Source organism: Acomys russatus, chromosome 27 (assembly GCF_903995435.1).
Source record: "Acomys russatus chromosome 27, mAcoRus1.1, whole genome shotgun sequence".
Classification (NCBI taxonomy): Eukaryota; Metazoa; Chordata; class Mammalia; order Rodentia; family Muridae; genus Acomys; species Acomys russatus.
In genome coordinates, this window is record NC_067163.1 from 54,088,508 (window position 1) to 54,110,078 (window position 21,571).

At 42.0% G+C, this 21,571-nt stretch overlaps 1 protein-coding gene across 1 annotated transcript in view; it reads right to left on the minus strand.

Annotated features, from left to right (window-relative positions):
- LOC127210047 (PH and SEC7 domain-containing protein 3-like) overlaps positions 1-21,571 on the minus strand; it is a 114,544-nt gene that overhangs the window by 90,594 nt on the left and 2,379 nt on the right. The window contains exon 2 of the mRNA XM_051169740.1: positions 3,548-3,591. Coding sequence (XP_051025697.1) covers positions 3,548-3,591 — 44 coding nt within the window. The remainder of the gene's footprint in view (positions 1-3,547; positions 3,592-21,571) is intronic.

Sequence of the window (21,571 nt, forward strand, 5' to 3'; positions counted from 1 at the left end):
TTCAACAAATAGATGCTTTATGAATAATGAGCAACTGAGAAAAGGAATGTACACGGGGAAATGATCATTTTTCCTCTATGAGGTGGCTGAGCGCTTTCAGCAGCCGGACAACTCTGTGTCCCCTTCAGCACAATTTCTATCCTTTCATTCTCTAGGGGAGTAGAAACTTTATAGTGTTATCAGATAAAGTAAAACACAGATAACTTCTGGCTGCCAAGGGAAAAAAACAAAACAAACAAACAAACAAACAAAAACCGAAAGGAGTGGGTGTCATATAAGCTGAGCTGTGATGGATTTGGGGAACGATTACAAGCAGAGAACGGAGAGAAAGTCAGCCAGCTATGGGTCAAGCACTGGTAACTTCACTGGCTTGAAAGGAGTACTGTGTGGAGTGTGAGAACAACAGTGTGTAGTGAGACACACCTCAGGCACAGTGTGTACGGCCTCCTTGAAGTTTTACAGCAGAGGGATGCTTCAGTCAGGTTAGTATAGAAGGAAGCAAGAGACTTACACACACACACACACACACACACAGACGCAAGAGACACACACATAGACACACTCACACACACGCAGAGACACAAGACACACACACACAGAGACACAAGACACACACACACAGAGAGATGCAAGACACACACACTCACACACACACAGACACACATAGACACTCACACACACACAGAGACGCAAGATACACACACACACAAGCTACATGCATCAAGACCTATGAGGGGCAGCAGCATGATTGGAGGGGGATATTTTTTAAAGCCAAGTCTAGAGAAATTGTGGGTGAAGTCAAAGGTTATGCAGAATCCAAAACCCAGGCAGGCAGCAAATTACTAATGTTCATAAAGGCTACCAAGAGATGACGCACCCAAGTGTGGAGCCAATGCCTGCAGCGCAGTGTCAAGGTAACCGAAATCTAGGAAGGCAGACCGAACTGCACTTAGATTAGGGAAAGTCTGCATCAAGGCAGCCAGCAGACAGGGTTTAAGGAAAGAGTGAGAATGATGACCTTAGAAGACACTCTGCAGTGCAGACCCAACATGCAAGGATGAGAAGTGGAAAACGAGTCAGAGCAAGAGAGGTGTGAGAGCTGGCAGGGCACCGTGCTGCCATTAGACGTGTGAGGCATGCGGGGATAACGCAAGGAAGAGCACCGTGCGATGAAGCCGAGGTACAAAACTATTTGCTAAGGTTAGCTCTGCAAATACTAGTTTCAGTCATGTTTAGCAGCGCTATAAACTGCAAACTGAAACAAATCCTTCCACCTCAAATTGATTTTGTTTGTGGTGTTTTATCACGGGAACATAAAGCGAAATAGGGCAGACACCTTGTTTTTCTCCAGACTGCTACATCCGTCCCCATTACGTTCCCTTTATTGCTTTATATTCACTCTATACAACCCAACACTCTTCTTTTTCTTTTTAAATATTTATTTATTTATTATGTATACAATGCTCTGCCTGCATGTACCCCTGCACACCAGAAGAGGGAACCAGCTCTCATTATAGATGGTTGTGAGCCACCATGCAGTTGCTGGGAATTGAACTCAGGACCTTTGAAAAAGCAGCCAGTGCTCTTAACCTCTGAGCCATCTCTCCAGCCTCCAACGCTGTTCTTTCTATGGGAAATTGGTCTAGGAAACACTGGTATAAAGTAAAATTCAGAAAACAGGATACCAGAACTAGAAAGGTACCTGCAATGATTCTATCCAACTCCTTTGTTTTATAGAGGAAGGAGGTTAAAAAGTAATTAGTGGCCACAGTGCCTTACTTTTATCCTTTGTAAAACAAATCAGCATACATACAAGCATATGAATGAAAGATAAAAAGAGAGAAGAGGAGGGAAAGAGAAAAGTAGAACCTGAGCTTGCCCAACTACAGAATTAGGTATCAACTGAAGTGCAGTCTGTTTTATGGTGAAGGCTACAGAACAGTTCTGGGTCCTCCTGTAAGTCAACCGGGACACATTCACTGATATTAACCAGGCCTACAGACAGGGAAAACCACCCTCAGATCTGACTCTGCATGCCAAGTTTCTAAGTAGGATGCCTGGTGCCCTTGGGAGTCAGCAGAGGATGTAGGATCTCCTGGAACTGGAGTGATGGCTGTCAACTGCTGTGTTGGGTGCTGGGAGATGACCTTGGTTCTCTGCAAGAGCAGCGGGTGCTAAGAATGTCACAAAGTACTCTGTGAAATGATAGGTTGCTTGTAAGTGACTGTCATCATGTATAAACATATGTGCATAGACATGTATAGACATATAAGTGACTGCACTTCCAGGTACTAAATTCCTAAACAGACTCTTTCACTTGTAACAATAACGTATGGCTTAGTGGAACAATGCAAGTGGTACTGACTTTAAAAATTCATCGAGAGGGACAGAAAGAGAGAGGGAGGGAGGGAGTGTGTGTGTGGGGGGGGGGGGCTAGGCACAACACTGGGTAAGGTGCATAGGCACTAGTCTGTCATGCTGCATGTGGAAGCCAAGGGACAACTTGTAGAAGTTGGTTCTCTCTCACCATATGGGTCGTGTGGGTCCTGGGAATCAAACCCACGTCATCAGGCTTTCTAGCAAGTGCCTTAACCAGCTAAGCCATTTCACCAGATAATTATAAAAGAAAAAAACTTTGTGTATTTGTGAAAAATTAACAAGTATTGTTGGCTTATATACAGTTAAGTACAGTTTATCTAAACAGTATTTCCTAAAGCATATATCCTGAAACAATACAGTTTATTCTCAGAAGACTGAGGATTTTTTTTTTTTTTAACTTTTAGAGATTGCTAATAATATGTAATGAAAATGCATGTATTCCCAACACTTGGGAGGCAGAGGCAGGAGGATCTCGGTGAATTCGAGGCCAGCCTGGTCTACAAAGTGAGTCCAGGACAGCCAAGGCTACACAGAAACCTTATCTTAAAAAACTATTAATAATAATAATAATAATAATAATAATAATAATAATAATAATAATTAGTGGTGGTGGTGGTGGCGGCGGCAGCAGCACTGAATATACTAGAAAACTTCAACACTTAAACAACTGGCTGTTTTAACTTAATGAATTATTTCTCAAGGTTATCTACCCATAAAACCTTTTCCCTCTTCTCATCAATATGGAGTCACGTCACAGCATGACTAGTGCCGTAAGGAACCTTCATCTACGATGACAGGAAGAAGAGAATTCAAATGACTAGATACTACACAAGCCATGCACATTAGGCTTTGGTATAGACACACTTTTGCCAACAGGTTCTCTCTTAGGATGCCATTCTCAAAGGATGCATTAGAAGGTGACTAATGGCTTATGGACACAGCAACCCAAGCAAAGGCAGAATGCTGAGTACCAGTACCACCACCAGCAACAATAAAGAGCCCTCAGGGTTCACTTTGGTTTCATACAGAGCAGATAAGACAACCGACATAAAATAAGAACTGGTTATGCATAGTTAACTCTCTAAAATTACCCCCAAGGCATAAAGAAAAGTAGTAACAAACAAACAACCCAGCACATTACTAAAAAGCTGCTATCTAGCGTACTCACACTGCCCACTCGAGCTTCTCGTTCTTGATTGAGTTATACAGCGCCTGTGAACAGAAGAAATAAGAGCAAATTATTCTTATTACTCCCTTCCATAAGCCGAGTTCTGTAAAGGTGCAAAGCCAAAGGCTTCAGTGACTTTCTGAGTGGCTTCCTCAGACCTCCACATTCAGAGACCGTCTTAACTGGACCAGCTTGAGGGCTCTGGGTCAAGCAGCATGGACTCCAGGGGGTGAGGAGTTCACAGGGGAGGCAAACAACCATTTCAGGAAACAAAGAGCCACGCACTAAGTAAGAACTGTCGTTTATAAACAACACACACTACTCTAGGTTGTGTCTCAGTAGAACTGGGCTCTGATTGAACTTAGGCAGAGCATTCTATTTCATTCATTTAAACATGGTCTGACAGCTTCATTATTAGGGGCTTTAAGGGTAATCAGAACCTCCAATAATGGAGAAAATGTGATTGCTCTTTGCTACCCCGAAAAGACACATGGAAGGCGGCCTTAAGGAAGATACAGAAAGATATAGATAATAAAAGAGACAGAGAGCTTCGCTAGGGATTGGAGAAACAGACACAAGCATACTGACTAAGACAGCTTCCCTGACCCTCCCAGAACCAATATTCCATATAAAGTCCTTGTGATCAGTAACACTTACCCAGGAAAATGATGTAATTTAGAAATAAGACAAAATAAGGACAGATGCATTTCTAAGATGCAAAGCCATGGCAAAGATAATACGGAAAAAAAATAATAAGGCATATAATGCTAGAAGTTTTTCCCAATAAAGTCTCGGGCTGTTAGAGCTTGAATGCTCAGCAATGGTCATCTCCTCTGAGGCAGGGAAGAGGGATCAGAAACCATTCAGCCACTTGTCACATGAGAGGAGGCAGGCTTCAGAAGGGTGACTGAGTGTGCACACGTCAGCAGAAAGCAATGGTCCTCCCGTAGCAAATCCTCTTTCTATTAAAGCACGTCCGCACTTAATGCAAGTACACTGTAACGACCGCTTTTGTCAAAGTGACAAGGAAAGTAACCAACATAGCTCCCTAATCCAAAATAAAACAACAACAACAACAAAAACCATGCAGCAACAAACCCTGACACAATGCCACAGACGGAGAAGGCCACACCCTGACACCTTGCTTTTAAATCAGGTGAGGTAGTGCACACATGTAAGCCTCGCACGTGGGAGGCTGAAGCAGGCAGAAGGGTTTGAGATAAACCCGGACCAACAACGATTTCAGCCTCAGCCCGAGATCTATGCTGAAAAAGGTAAAGAAAAAAAAATTATGAGCAAACTTTTATATAAGTATTGTGCAAGCTCGCCTTCAGACAGTGCATATAACAGATGAACTCCCTGCTCAGATTTGGGCTCCTTCTCAAGATGATATGGAAGATATGCAAATATGGAATATTGAATATGTAAATACCCCAGGGCAGGCAAAAAGTCTGAAACCCAAACTATACTGTCAACTTCCCTCCTTCATTGCCCTCCTGATGCACATGAAGAAACAACAGGTGACATTCTGCCACGCGCATCCCGAGCGTTCCCACACTAACAGGCCGTGTAAGACCTATGTGAGCTTTTTCCCTTGCTCTTTTGAGGCAGCTCTCCTATAACTCAAGCTGACCTCCAGCTCAGTTCACAGCGGAAAAGGATCTTGAACTCTTCTACGTCCTGTCTCTGCCTCCTGTGCGCAGGGAGAAGAGGACCACGTCACCACGCCCTCCCTTTTTAGTGTGATATTCCGGATTGAACTCAGGGCACTGTGCGGGCTAGGCAGGCACTTGATCAACTGAGCTACACTGCACCCCTAACTCTGGAGTTCTTTTAGCTTCACATGTCGAACCCCCTAAATGTCACTTTAAAGGCACCGGTGAACTTTTGTAGCCACAGTATAAAAAGGTATGAACAGAATTAGGGTCAGAGATGCGGAAATTATATCTCCTTCATCTTTTCTTTCTTTCCGGTCTCTTTCTACACCAAACATCTCCAATGCCCATTTCTCATAAGAACTGTCCTCTGTAAGCAATGCATATCCACACCCTTGAGTTTCTAATGAGAAAACAAAGGGTTCTTCCTTCGGGGTCCAGCTGTTGATGCCCGCCATCCATGATGACATTCTCATTGGGGTTAACTAGTCTCATGTACTAGACAGGGAGGTTCTAGGGCCTGGCTGTGACTGAGGGAGTACCGGTGGTGTCTGTTAGGAGGCAGCAGTCTAGGGCTAGTGACTAGACTAGCAAAACCATCCTGGCTCGCTCAGCCATACGCTGCCTCTGTTTATGACTCATTCGGCAGTACAGGAAGCAAAGCGAAGCAACAACATAAATGACTGCCACGGGATATTCGCCACCTCTGACTCCATTCACCGTCTCTCCTCTGCCTCCTGCCGGCTTCTCTGAGGGGTATCTATCTGTCAGGGGTCCTGCTGCCTTCTCCCTGTAGGTAGGGCCGGATCACCACAACGGGATTTCAGAGCTGAAAGGGGTGAAAACTACGTTGTTGCATAGGACGAGGAAGGTGAAATTCAGGACGATCAACGTCTCTCAAGATGCTGCCAGATATTCTCCCAAACCTAACTCTGGGACAGCATTCTTCCTCATCTCCTTTGGGGTGGGGGTACGTTTGGTACTGGGTTGAATCCAGGACATTTCTAGCTATAGCACATTGCCTCCCCTCCCTCCCCCCAGCTTTCTACTTACACGTACTATCATCAATTACATTCTTTCCTCCTAATCCTAAGCTTTACAGCCCTGTATGCCTCTGCCCTAAGTTAAGGATTTGAGAGAAAAGGCAAAAAGGCTTATGCTTCTTTTAGAGGAATTCAAATAATGCAGGGCACTGGAAGATTCTATTCTTAAAAGATAAGCGTCACAGAAGAGTCACGGTTGCTAGGACACATGCTTCAAGTACCTTTGTCAGTGAGGACAAGCTTGCTAAAATGACCCTGACCTCCCAGCCCACTTGTAATCAAATGTATTGGCCAGGTGAAAGGCTAAAATTGGAGGTGCAGGCTACAGCTCAAACAAAACAAAACAAAACAAAAAACCCAAAAACAACAACAAGAACAAAAAACTTGCACCTGGGAAGGAAGATGGCTTCTTTAGTTCTTGCCATTTAAGTATGACAACTTCAGTGTGACTCCTGGTACCTACACTTTGTTTACAAACGGATGCAGGTAGATTCCTGTTGCTCTGTGATCCAGCTGAATCAGCAAATAAGATGTAGAGTGCCCGAGGAAGACACCCAGATCTTTGGACTATTCTGTTTCTGTCTCTGTCTCTGTCTCTGTCTGTCTCCCTTCCCCTCCCCTCCCCTCCCCTCCCCTCCCCTCCCCTCTCCTCTCTCTCCTCCCTCTCTCTCTCTCTCTCTCTCTCTCTCTCTCTCTCTCTCTCTCTCTCTCCTCATACAAGCATGCATGCACACACAGGTGCACACACACACACAGAGTGGTGGTGTTAATTCTTCACATAGCTAGAGACAAATTATCTAGCTTAGCCAAGACATCAGGATTTGTGGATTAACAATGTCCTGGCAGGCTATCTACTTCCGCTTGGACTGGCAATGGGGTAGAGTGGAAAAAAAAAATCATAGGCCCCATCCATCTGCACACACCGTGAGGTGATGCCTACTGTGGAGGCTAAATGACATAGCCCCAAAGATGCCTATGTCCTATTTCTTAAAACTTCTGAATATTTCCTTATACGGCAGAAAATCTTTAGATCAAATTGAAAAGAGTTTATGATGGGGAAAGTCTGTGGGTGGGCTCTAAATGTAATCACAACTATCTTTGCAAGAAGAAGGCTGAGGGCAATTTAAAGAAGCAGAAAGAAGGCAAAAGAAAAAGGAACAAGGAGGGTGGAGTGATGCAGTCATCAGCCAAGGTTCCCCAGCAACCCAAGAAGCTGGAGAAGACGGCGAACAGACTCTCCTTTGACCTGTCCCAGGGAATGCAGCTCTGCCTTCACATTAGTCTCACGGCTTCAGGCCCCGAAACTGTATTGCTGAGCTTTTTAAATACAATGCATTTGTGGTCAACTGTTACAGCAGCCACAGAAAACCAATGCACGAGGTTATAAATGAAAAGCAGTTATCTTAATAAAAGCAATTTCCAGAAATATTTTCATGCCAGTCCCTAGATAAAGGTATCTTTTAATTTATGGAGATTGCCTGAAAGAATGAGAGTATACAAGAAAAACTTGTCAAGTAACTTACAAATCCCTGAACATTTAAAATCTGGACCCTCCCCTAGATCTCCAGAGCTTTCCTTAAGAATTCTGCATGAATTATCAGCAAATCTTTCAAATGTCACTCAGACACGATGCCCTAGCTAAATGCCACTGTTTTCTGAGCTTAACAATCTGGTCTCTAGTTGAAATTTAACTTATCCCAGGAAATGAAATAAATAAATAAATGAAATAAATAAAATGACCCTTTCTCTGACACTAAACAGGACAGATGTTTCTTCAAATCTGAAGATGATTAATTTTAAGAATGAGAAAGCAAAACAAGTTGCTTAAATTACAGAAATATGGGAATTTGGTCTAAATTTACTTTTAAGTCTTTGTTTCTTACTTCTGCTTGCTTCTCAGAGATGATAAGATGCCATTTTATTCAAAGCTTAGCACCTCCCTGGCAGCCCACACAGGCTCTGAGATCTTTTCCCATTACCACATTGTATAATCAGGAGTCTCTCTCTGTTTCCCCAGAAGCACATTTTGTGTAGTTGACAGAACGCATGTATTTTAGTTAAAGCATTTCTAAATTCCAGTGATGTGTTTTACTCTGTGGATCCTGAATACTTATGAAAAACATGGGAAATGTTATATAACTTCTATTGTTAACGAAACTGATAATGACAATAGTGGAATTTATACCACCATGGTTAACGGGTCCCTATAAATGCCCATATCCCTGAGCCTACTGAAGTCCAAAGGGCATGCTACTTGAGAGGAGACAAAATCACAAGCCATCTAGTGGGTACTTCCTACTTTGGCCCATATTCAAGGTAACAAACGCATGCCTAAATCTGGTTCATGTTTTTCCACATCTACAATCAGATTCAACTTCAGGACCAAGCCACCAGGACAATTAACTTTGTGCTGTAGTGCATGGACAAACCAGAATAGCAGCCACAAGCATGTCTAAGCACAAATGGACACACCATCACAGGTCCACAATAGCAATGAAAAGATGTAGAAGCCCTTACCTTAATGGGAGGGAATATGAGGTACAATAATACACCTGAGCACTCTGTAGAGATGGTAGAGGCATAATGCTTTCAAGAGTCTCTTATATAAGGAATACAACATTTGCAGCTAACCCTGGCTGACTTTGCCTAGCTCAGAATTAGTCACCTGACAGACTCTATTACCTTATTTCTTCCCACATATAACATACAAGACATTTTCACACAGTGGGTTCAATAAACGACATTGTTTTATTAATGTTTTCAAAGAAAAATTCATAGAAAAGATATGCAGAGGAGAAAAAAGAAAAAAAAAAGCTAAGAATACCAGAGATAGAGGTGGAACATCTGCCTCTAAACTGTCTACTGAAAACAGATAGTTTACCCAATGGTTAATCTTGACTTGTGACTGTTTCTGTAAAAGTCTCACCGGAAACAATTAATGTCCTATGTCTCTAATCATTAAATCCAATTATTAAACTGGATTGCCTGCCTCCCCATTGTGTGTGTGTGTGTGTGTGTGTGTGTGTGTGTGTACACCTGTGCATGTGGGTGCTCATGAAGACCAGAGGTCAATATCCAGTGCATTCTTCTGTGATTCTCCACTCTTTTTTTGAAAAGTGGTCTCTCATTAACCCTCAGCAGTTAAGATAGGCTTCTGGGCAGTGATCTCCAAGGATCTACCCCCTTCCTTCCCACTCCAGAGTGCTGGGAGGTACAGATGTGCACGTCCACATTCAGCTTGTGTGTAGGTTCGAGGGATCCAAATTCAGGTTTGTATGCATGAGGACCAGCTGTGACAATCCTTCAGCCCTTGGATTAATCTCTTGATGGATTCATAAAGTGCTGTCATTAATGAAAGTAGGAGATGGGGCCTAGCTGCAGATCAGGTTATTCCTTGCTCTGACTCCTGCCTGTATTTCCCTCTCTCTCCTTCCTGTAAGCCATGAGGTGGAGAAGATATTCCACTGACATAATACTCTGCATAGCCTCATGGGGCCAAGTTTCTGTAGACTGAACCCTATGCAATTACGAGCCAAGTTATTCCTTTTCTCTTCTCTTCCTTACTCTCCCTCTCTCCTCCCTCTTCTCCCTCTCTCCCTCTGTCTCTCTCCCTCCACCCCCTTCTCCATAGTCTGGTCATAGCAACACTGGAAAGCTAACTAATTCATTGGCCTTTGTTTTCTGTACATGCAGTCTGACAGGACTGCATAAAGTTACCTTCCTTAGCTCTCTTCAGCTCTCTTAGTCTATGACTTTACTTGGGACATACATAGAAACTGGCTCATTACCTAGTTTTTGCACACAGCCCTTTCCTTGAACTCCCCACTAACGCGCGCGCGTGCGCGCGCGCACACACACACACACACACACACACACACACACACACACACACACACACTGTTATCATTAACTGGTGGCATTACTATCTAATCCTAAACTCCAAGGATGGATTCAAAAAAATTACTGTATATTATCTATCTATTTTATTATAGATTAAAACTTTTACCTCTATGGAGTATATTCCTTTGAGTAAAATATCACCTAATTATCATCCATCCATTCATCCTACCATTTTATCATTCCATTTTATTTCTCAGTGTATTTAAAAGAACACAGTAGCAGGAACGTTAGGGAGAATTTCTGTAATTCTAATACTTGTGAGAAGGAAGCAAGAGGATGAGGTGTCCAGGGCCAGCTTGGGATACACAGCAAGCAGAAGGCCAGCACAGGGCACCTATGATCCTGTGTCAAAAAACAACAGTAAAAGAGCACATGGTGGACACCAGGACATTCATTTCTACACACTCCAGCATTATACTATTTCCAGTGTCTGCTTACAGGTTTTTTAAAAATATAATTAATACAAAGTAAACTCTACAAATCTTAAATGTACCTTTAAATATATTCTGATAACTGCATTCACCCTATACAACACATTTCAAATAAGTTAAAGAATGTAAACACCAACTCCAGAAAACTCTCCCATACTGTGCCGCCCCTCTTAGTCAATTCTCTTGCTAAAGCTTTAGATATATGTTCATGAACTGATTGGATGTCAGGTAAGACACCAGCTGTTCATAAGTTTGAACCTACACCGTACATCAGGAATGGCGCGGTATCCATCTAATTCTTATTATTCATTCTTTATGGTTTTCTGACCAACTCTGTCTACAAAATGCTTCAAAATGAAAGCCGGGGAGACGGCTGAGCAAGTAAAGTGACTGCCACCCGGGCATGGGGACCTGAGCTCAGATCCCTAGCATCTATTTTAAAAGCCATGTGCAATCTACTCACATTCTCCATGTTGGGTAAGAAGAGACGGGAGGCTTTGTGCGTGCGTGCGTGCGTGCGTGCGTGCGTGTGTGTGTGTGCGTGCGTGCGTGTGTGTGAGACGCCTCTTTTATATATTTTATTAATTTATTCATATTACATCTCGATTGTTATCCCATCCCTTGTACCCTCCCATTTCTCCCATTTTCCCCTCCCCTATGACTGTGACTGAGGGGGACCTCCTCCCCCTGTATATGCTCATAGGGTATCAAGTCTCTTCTTGGTAGCCTGCTATCCTTCCTCTGAGTGGCTTCTTTAGCTTGCTGCGCAGACATTCTGGCCAAACCAGCTGAGCTCCAGCCTCAGTGGGAGATCTTGTCTCAAAAAATAAGGTGGAGAATGTAATCCTGAATTTATGCCAGCATACCCAGATTACTATCCGAACAGTATACATTAATCTGTTCTAATGTCATTCATTTACTTACACATGCAGTTAACAAAAACTATGCCCAGAGGTTAACACAAAGTATTTGGATTTCAGTGAGTTTGAAACAAAATAAATTCACGGAAAGATAAAAGTGATTTGGAATCTCTGGAGGCTTACCAGTGAATCTTGGAAACAACGTAACTCAAAGGACCAGTTTCAGACTAGATGGCCAGAGTGCGCCATTCTGCAAGGAAAGGCAAAACACAACCCACACGCTCTTACAAGTCTGGAAGAAGGGGATGAGTTACTGTGGCAGTAACTGAGTGGGGAAAAGCCTGAGAGACAGACACAAAACACATGTGGTAGGACGCGGTGGGCCTTGGGTACGGGAACGTTTGCGTTGTGGGAAATAGACAGGCAGTAGGGGGTTTTAACTACACAACAATTAGACCTTTATATATGCAAGCTGGGCAAGCAGTGGATTATTCGTGGTAGGTGAGTGGCATGCTGTAATTCATGACTTAAGAGGAGCGCCAGCTTCGGCTGTAGAGAGCTGACCGAAGGCAAGGGAGAGTGCTGCTCAGTTAGAAGATGTGGCTTGGGCCGGGCGACAGCAACGGCAGCGTAGGGGATGGGTCATGCTACCTTCCTAAGTTATGAGAGAAGGGTAGCCCATGTCTGTATAGCTTAAGCACACATTTTTCACACTGAGTAGACAAACTATTCCAATAGCAGCACCAAACATACCCTGCTATCCACCAGCATTTACTTAAATACAGTTTTACTAAATATACTAAAATTGTTGTTGAAAATAAGTAAGGAAACAAAGCCTGTGGTTGGTTCCCCTTTCGTGGAAAAATGTGGATCCATAAGTACACAAAACAAGGCAGTGATGACAAACCACTACAATGTTACCATTGATTATCCTTAGACAGGATAAATTGAGGGTGGGATAGGAGAGAATTTTTTCATGTATAATCTTCTGTACTGTTAAGTATCTAACATACCACACATAAATCACCTATAAATCACTCTAATATAAACATATTTTTATAAATAAAATAATTAAATATATAAAATAAAATAGAAAAACTGGATTCAGATGTTGTCTCCTATCTGCTTTTAGTCCTGACAATGCTTCATAAATTATCTTGAACCAGTGTGTGTGTGTGTATTTTTTAGTTCTTGTTGAGAAAACAAGGCCTTTACTGATCATGATACTAAAAACCACAAGCATGATGCGGGTCATCAATACAGACTAGAAATCAGCGCATCTGGATTCAAACTTGTACCTTAAGAGGTACGACTTTTTGACTTCACTAACCTAGAAGCCAGAGAGCTGGTGTTTGCTGCAGGATGTTGATTTCTTGATAAAAAGTAGGATGTCCAATTACATTTTAACTTGAAGGAATAATAAATTGTTCTCCCAGGAAGTTCGGCCCTTTTGTGCACCAAACTTGAAGTTCATGCTCATCTACCAGAAGGCCAGGGCAGAAAAGGGGTGAAGCAAGGGGCCGAAGGAGCTCGGGGCTCCAAAACCAAGGCCAGGCAGCAATGGGGCCCCAACCTGATTGGGCAAGTTGACTGCTTCGAGATCAGCCAGCCAAGAAGGCGCAGGAGCTCCAAAACCCAGAGGCAGTGGCTGGAGCCCAGTTTTGTTCATATGGGCAGAATGGCTCTTCAAGAACAGCCGGCTGCTGGCCTTTGCAGATGGGTACTGTGGTGCAAGAGATGCCGACAGTGGGACTCCGCAGACATGCTGGTAAATGGCAGAAGCTTGGGAGCTCCAACTTGGGTGGTGATACCACAGTATTACTGCCCTTTGATTAAGGCCCATGTTAATGGCAGAGGATGTGGGCAAATGCCCATGCCTGGTAGGTTCATGGCTGGAAAGCAGGTCCGGAGGCAGCTTCAGAGCTGCCTGGCTAGCAGTCAAGCCCCAGGTCAGTGGTGAAACCTTAGGCGTGTGTGCGTGTGTGTGTGTGTGTGTGTGTGTGTGTGTGCGCGCGCGCGTGTGTGTGTGTGCGCGCGCATGTGTGTGTGTGTCTTCCTTTCCTAGAATAAATGACAAGCCTTAGACTATCTTTGTTGAAATATATGGTGGTGCCCCCTTTACTTCATGTAAAACAGGGAATTATAAACTTGGGAAGTAGGAGGGGCTTTGGGGGGCTAATGTGGCCCCCTCATTTACATGCAGCAGCACAGTCCTGTCATAAGAAGGGGACTACAATACTTAATTGTCCCATGGGCAGCAGGGAGAGGGAGAAGAACTCCAGGTATGGTTAGGGGGGTGGCAAAAGGTCATTGCCTGAAAGCTAAGATACCAAGACATCTCATTAGCATGGGGAGGGTACTTCCAGGAATCCCCGGGTACACCCTAAACAACAGGTTTCTTATAGGGAAAGGGTTGGGCCTGTAATCTCCCCGAGGGCTATGTATCCTGTATCCTCCCTGAGGATCTGGGGTTCTGCAGATCAGAAGGAGAGGAGAGGAGGGAGTTAGACATTTTAGCACCATGCTCTGGGGCTGTCTGTTAATGCCAGGCTTCAACCTTAACAGAAGGGTCCAACGATAAATAACTTCTTTTTAGTTTAAGTGTGCCCCAAAATTTCATATTAGACATCGGGAAAATGGTTATCTGAAATAATCAAAATTTATTTGGCTGCCTTGTATTCATACTGCTTAAATTGGGTGACCTTAAGATAATAAGAACTCAAGCACAGAGTCAGGCCCCAGGGCGCCTTTTTTAATGTTTAGTTGAATATTTTACAGTCTCTTTATACCATTCCTCCAAATGGAGTTGCCATGACGATACCAACATGTTCTCCAGGAGAGGGTATGTAACCCAGGAAGAAGAGGCACTCTCCTTTAGTTGACTAAACTATAGATGGAATGACAGGAACATATAAAAGTACCCTCATCTTTTTTCAGCTCGTTATAGATGTCAGAGACAAGTGTCTTGAAACCTTACGTGAATGTGATTTATGTGGAAAACTTTATAGCCCGAAAGCTGAAAATAAAAGTCTACGCAATCACAGTCTTAGTGAATATGAGTGGACGGCTGACTTCTGAGACATTCCTTAGATGTGCAGCTCTTCATAAGCACGAGTTCATTGTGATCACAGCCATTTCTTGATTTCGCTTCTAATGCTTACACACTGATCCTCCGGAGGGCTATTTATCAAAAACTTGTCTATATTTGGACAGCTAATCTTTGCTTGAAAAAATAGGACCATAACCTACATTTTCAGGGAGGATTCTCAGTAGCACTTGCTATGATCTGCTCTCAGATCCTCTCTTTGATAATCCTTGTTGCTAGGAGGTAGCAGGGAGAAACGCTTTATGATCTGAAATATAAGGGACGCATACATTTCAAGTGACCTTATAATCACATGCAGTATATTTAAATAAATACATAAGAAAAGTGATCAATTATATTTAATGATTATGGACATGATCATAAAGTTAATGTGCACGGTTATTTAAAAAAATATTTTTCTGGGCAACAAGCTGAGCCCTTCTTAATAAATGGCTCCTAAAAACACAGTCCCTGAAGGACACTGACACTTAGAAGGAACACGAGGCCTGGCATAAAAACACAGTCCCCGAAGGACACTGACAATGGAGACAAATCTAAATGGCAATAGATTTTATTTAAAACAATCAATTCAGCTGAATTCAAAAATCAAATCTAGTGGCTACTAGGCAATTAGATTTCATAAACAACAGAATTTTCAAAAAAAAAAAAAAAAAAAAAAAGGGAAACTATATAGAATTGCCAGGGTTTTTCATTTTGTTAAGATGAAAGTATTTTATAAATAAAAGAATACAATACTTATTAACACAATTCCATCAAAACAACAAATTATACGTAATATATAAAATAAATATATACATGCCTATATGGCACATATTTGTTATATACACATATACTTCTCTTCCTACCTAATGTATTAGAATTATATCCCCTCACAATTTGGAGAGTCATCAATTTTCAGTGCCTATGTTACAATGATAATATTGATAGAAATCATAGCTAGCAATGGGGTACAGTACAGTACTTTTTAAAAAGTAGATTGTTGTTGTCTGCCAAATCATTAATCAAACCACATCTGGCTGGGGGCATTAAATGAGTTTTCTGGGAACCTATCTCTAATTCACCTCCACCATCTCTCATCACATTCCCAATCCCCATCTCTTCCGAGTCCCATGCCAGGTGCTCAGTGCTACGACCATAGTCTTCCATCCTTTCCTGTCTTAACTGCCTGTTTCCATCTCGCACACAGCTGTGGTCCAGGGCTTCCCTTTATCAAGTTCCTGGCGTTTCCCACTCCCTCCGGGCTATTCAACTTCTTGTTTACTGGATACATGTCTTCTTACTCCTGAGAAAATATATCTGAGGGAGGAGAGAGGGCAGAGATTGCTTTTGCGAAGAAGTATTTCGACATCTCACCACTGCTATTTTCCACACAGGGATCTCACCCTGGGTCTCAATATGGGCCTGAATTATGTCTGAAGCCTCCGGTTAACTCTGTGTGGCAGATGAGTAGAAAGCACAGGGAAAGGGGAGGCAATGGCCACACTGGGGAGGAGACTGCATTTAGTATTTCCAACTCAGGCGCCTTGCAGAAGAGTCATCTCTTGTTTTGACTAGCTGCTCTCAGGGGCAGCCAGGGCCTTCGTCCCTGTGATCTGCTGTCTCCTGCTCACTCTCTCTACTTGCCGGGACTAAAAGGTAAGGAGACCTGCTTTCAGCTCTCAAAGGTTTTGACCTCTTTAAGGGAATCCTCTCATTTGTCCTTGATTTGTCCATAATTTCCACCCTCAAGACTTAAGTGGAGTTTTTCAAGGATCAAAAAATAAAAAAGGTACCGTTCCCTTAAACTAATCAGAATAGTTATGTGTTGGCTGAATAAAAATAACCAAAAAACAAAAAAACCACCACTTACCTGTGAACTGAAAGAACGTAGCATGGGGTTGATGAAACATACAAAAGCCCTTCAGACACTGACCAATCGTGAGAAAGAGTATTCTAAAGAGTCTTCCTGTTTGAATGTTTCTAAGAAAGCGGACTGAAGAACGGTGACAAAAATCAGCATAAAGGACTTGCCATTTTATCTGACTTCACCCCTGCCTTGACAGTAAACAGCTGCTTTCTTCCAGGGCATGGTGACACACACACCTGTAATCCCAGCACTCAGGATACTAAGGCAGAAGGATCAAGAAGCCAGACAGGGCAATATAGTCCCGTCTCAATAACATGAAACTAAAAGCTCCATTCCTCAAAGCACCCAGTTAGGAAGCCCACCAAATGCATCAGGGGTGTTTATGCTGGAGACTGCAGTAGTATCCTGAAATGAAGCACACAGCAGGGACTGACTGCTTTCTCGTGAGCTGCAGGGGCTCCGGGATTTGGCATCTTAGTGCTTACTGTGGACACTGAGGCGCATCCAGTGGGTGTGTGCTGGAGAGCAGAGGCTGCCTCGAGTAAATGACCCTGAATGAGCAAGAGGCGACTATCTGGATGGCCCAATAGTATCGATTTACAATGCCTGAGTCTGGCAAGCAGCACACTGATGTCTTCAGCACTGTGAATACAATTTCACATTCAAAAACTAAACCGGAAGTGACAGCCAACAGCAGATTATGGAAAGAACTGGAGTAAAACTGGGCCCTAGTCAGTCATCTTCATAAAATTTTGACAGCAAGCATACCAAAGAGTCTACCGCCAAAATGAAATTATAGTGAAATCAGAAGATTGTGCATTTGTAGAGGTGTCTGTAAGAACGTGGGAAACTGGGTTTTAATTAAAAAAAAAAATATGACAAAACTGACCTACTGGAATGATAATGCAAAATTCAAAATAATAGCAATCAGTGGTAGCAGAGTAACTTCACCATAAATTGAGGAGGACGCCATCGTATTCAGTCACTTGGTATCTGCAGAATTATGAATGTGTGATTTTTCCCTAAAACATGCCCCCAAAAGAACTATAGCTATTTATAATCCTTGATGATTGGGCCAGGCGGGCACCTTCCAACAGGCTATCCCGAAGAAAAGGCATTATGCTAGAGAACATGAGTCCTCATACATTTCCCTTCTAACTGCCCAGATTTTCAACAACGAGTGACTTTTAAAAAGCACCTCCTTTCCCCCTCTCTTCTCTCTTATCACAGGTTTCCCTTCCCCCCTCCCTCGCTTCTCTGTCAAAAGTAATAACAGTAGCTTGACAAGTGTGACTGTATAGACTGGCAGATTCTTTCCCCACATGGAGGGGAGCACAAAACCCACTCTCAGGGACGGCAGAACAGGAACACAGATTGACATTGGTGGTGATTTTGGAGATGCTCGAACCGAGCCCATCACCACATGCCCTTTCTCAAGTGAAGATGGATCATACTGTGATGGTGGAGGAGTTGCTTTTAATTATGTTCAAGAGTCATGGGAGAATAGCAAAATAAAAGGATACAGAGGGTCCTAGAAATCTACAAGTAGAACACTATGATAGGCAGATTTGGGCCCAGGGGTCCCGCTCAAACTAAGGCACCAGCCAAGGACAATACAGGAGGTAAACTTTAAACCCCTTCCCAGATCTAGCCAATGGTCAGAATATTCTCCACAGTTGAGTGGAGAGTGTGATATGACTTTCTCACGTACTCTGGTGCCTCACATTTGACCATGTCCCCTGGAGGGGGAGACCTGGTGGCACTCAGAGGAAGGACAGCAAGTAGCCAAGAAGAGACTTGATACCCTATGAGAATACATAGGGGGACGTAATCCCCCTCAGGAACAGTCATAGGGGAGGGGAATAATGGGAAAATGGGGGGGGGGGGGAGGAATGGGAGGATACAAGGGATGGGATAAACATTGAGATGTAACAAGAATAAATTAATAAAAAAAAAGAAAAAAAAGAAAAAATAATAATTAAAAAAAAAATTAAAAAAAAAAAAAAAAGAGTCAGCAGGTGCCATCCAATCAGAAGGATGGTTTGTTAGACACTTGCTCCTAAATAGTCATTTGTACATCCTGGGTGGGAAAAGGTGGTTAATTACCTGAAAGCTCTGCAGGGCCTATGAAGTTCGGCACACCAAGCTGGGGAGCTGGGTCCCAAGCACAGCACCCATCAACAAAACCCCAGCCATCTTGCCAGCTTTGGAAACTCAAGAATAAAACCAACCACAGACAAGTTTGTTTTTTTTTTTTTTTTTTTTTTTAATTAACAGTCTGACACAAGTACCGAGGCAGATACACAGGTATTGATAATGACATGAACTTGTGGGATGAGCTGCCACAGGGACCCCTGTCTCTTCCTAGGGTCTCTCCTGGGAAAAACAAAACAACAAAACAAAACAGCAAAATACTAATATATATGGATTGGTTTCTCTGGCACCTATAGCAAAAATGTAGCTTCCTAGAACACAGGAAGCATAGTGTAAAGATAATAGAACCAACTTTAAGGACATAACTTTGGAGATAAAGTTGTCTTAATCCTTGCATTCCCCTCTGATTCTTTTACGATGCCAGGGTTTTAGCTCATGCCTAGGACGTTGTTAATATTGTAACATAATATAATCTTATCTCTCCAGACCCTTTAAACTAACAGATTTATAGGGTTTGAAATATGTTTTGCTTGAAACTTCAGAATTTAAATATGTAATGTTTCATGCTATATATTTGTATTATTTATATATTACATATATGTTACAACTGTAAAGACAGTTTCAATTGAGAAGATAGATAATTTCTTCATATTACACTAGACATACACTTTTAAACAGGCAGATGCGAATGGCCTGTTTCATCAGAATCTCCTTCCCAGATTTAGCTTTTAGTCTTAAGAAGATGTGTTCCAGGGACAATACATGACATCAGCCTGCAAACCTCCCACTATAATTTGAGGTTGCAAAGGGGCCTCTTAAAGACCTCCTCAGGCTCCTTTGCTTACAGCTTTCACTCACAGGGGGAGATGATTAGCATTTACCTAACATTGCTAAAGAGAGAGCAAGCAAAGCCTTCGCAGAAGGAAGAGAAAGGAGTTGATGGTGCCTTTCACTATTACTGCAGCATGTTTTACAAAGCGATGAATTAGGCACTCCCCAAGCAGTGCTTTGGAGCAAAGCACTTGCATTTCTTTCTCACATGTTTACAGTTAACATCTCCTAGAACGAACATTTATCCGAAAAGCAATAAAACCACCTTCCTTGAAGCTAGCTTGGTCTTTAGGTTTCCTTTAACAGAAAAAGTGTAGGTCCATTAAAAGTACAAAGCTTAGTCTTGCTCAGACGGACATTTCACAACTGCAGCTTACAGGTAAGTCTCAGGGAGAAACGACTTGGGCAGATATACAATGATAACTAATGGCAAAAAATTCACATTATGCCCGGGCAGCGTCTTGGCCCACAAAGCGCATGGCCAGTGTTTTCACTATGGACCACCAAAAGTGCCATGAGTTTTATGAGAAGCTTCTCAAGTTTCTTCGCTACTTTGAACATTTTTAAACAGTTTGTTTACATTCATACAGTCATCAGTGAGAGAATTCTTTTGGTTTCTTTTGCAGTACTGGCTATCCTGGTCTTTGAAGACCAGCCTCAAACTCACAGAGATCCACCTGTGTCTGCCTGCTGAGCGCTGGGATTAAAGGCGTGCGCCACCACACCCGGCTCAGTAAGAGAATTCTTAATGTGATGTTGTGCCTCAGTGATTCAATTACGCACATTATTTTCACCCTCTGAAATAGCGTTTAAAAAAAAAATGACACGGTCAAGCTGAGATTTTTGCCCAGGTAAATATATAGTAGTTTGGTGAGAGATGAGCACATAAAAACAAATGCATGTATGGACACTAGCTTTTACATTTCTGAAAAACTAAGAAATACTCGGGGGGTTTATAATTTGTATATAAGCAGATGAAGAGGAGGGAATGTGGACGTGTGTGGTAGAAGTGAGGTTTAAAGTAGCTTGTTCTGGGATGCCCAGGTAGATCATGGTAGAGCAATTAACAAGCATATGTGAAACCTGAAGTTTATTCAATACCAAGCACCATGATAAACACATAAACGGATTATAAATAACTGAATGAAAAAAGACACCAAAGTTATAAATCAATATCCCCAACTGATTCCAAGTTAGTTTTTTGTTTGTTTGTTTTGGGTTTTTTGTCTAGTTTGTCCACTAGTAGCAGGAAGGTCTGTAGTGCTCCCTACTGGCCAGGAGGCTTACTGGTAACTCTTCCAGTTTTAGTTAAAAGATTATGTGTGCATAGTTAGGCTTAAATGAGACAGTTTGATAATTAAAGCTGGTTTCCAGAAATGTATAAGTATTCTTCTAAAAAGAACATTAACATTAAGTATCTTCTCTGTTGTATCTGCTTCAGAATTTGGTAGAAACATTATTCAGAAAAAGGAAAAGTCATATTCTTCATAAGAAAGAGGAGGATTTCATCACTTTTAAAGAGGGAGGGAGGTTGCAGGGGGTTCTACAGAAAACAATTGCACGATGCACAAAGATTAGAAAAGTCAATTTTCTTCACTTAAAATGTTTACTTAAAGAACTCTTGAAAGACTTTTTAAAATTTAAGGCAATAAGTAATCCTTAAGAAATCTTTTACCACTTTCTTAAAATATAAAACAAAATGTAAAATCAGATAAAAATGTGAGGCCTGCAGATGAACCAATTTCATAGTAATGCAAACAAGTGAGTTTTATCCCAACAAAAGAAGTTAAGAAATAGAGATGACAGTTTTCAAAGAGTATAAAACATTAAAATTAAACTCTATGAAAATATGGAAACTATTATACTTATTCTAGAATGAGCTAGGTACAGTTTTTGAGAGAGAATTCAGTCCTAGAAGTTATGTTGAGTTAATTAACGTTACCTTACTATTGTCTTCAGTGGAGGAAAGAGTGATGAGATGGGGCAGAGGAAATAAACTTTCTTATCACCAGGTGAAACATACTCTCATTTTTTTTTTTTTTTTTTTGCTGAACAGTCAGATAACTAAAAATTACTACATACCTGATTAACAGGAGAAAAACAAGTATTTGATTTTAACTAATGAAAAGTTACTACTAAATACAAGTGAGGTGAATAATCATTTTAATTATTGGAATAAAATACGTACATTATAGTTA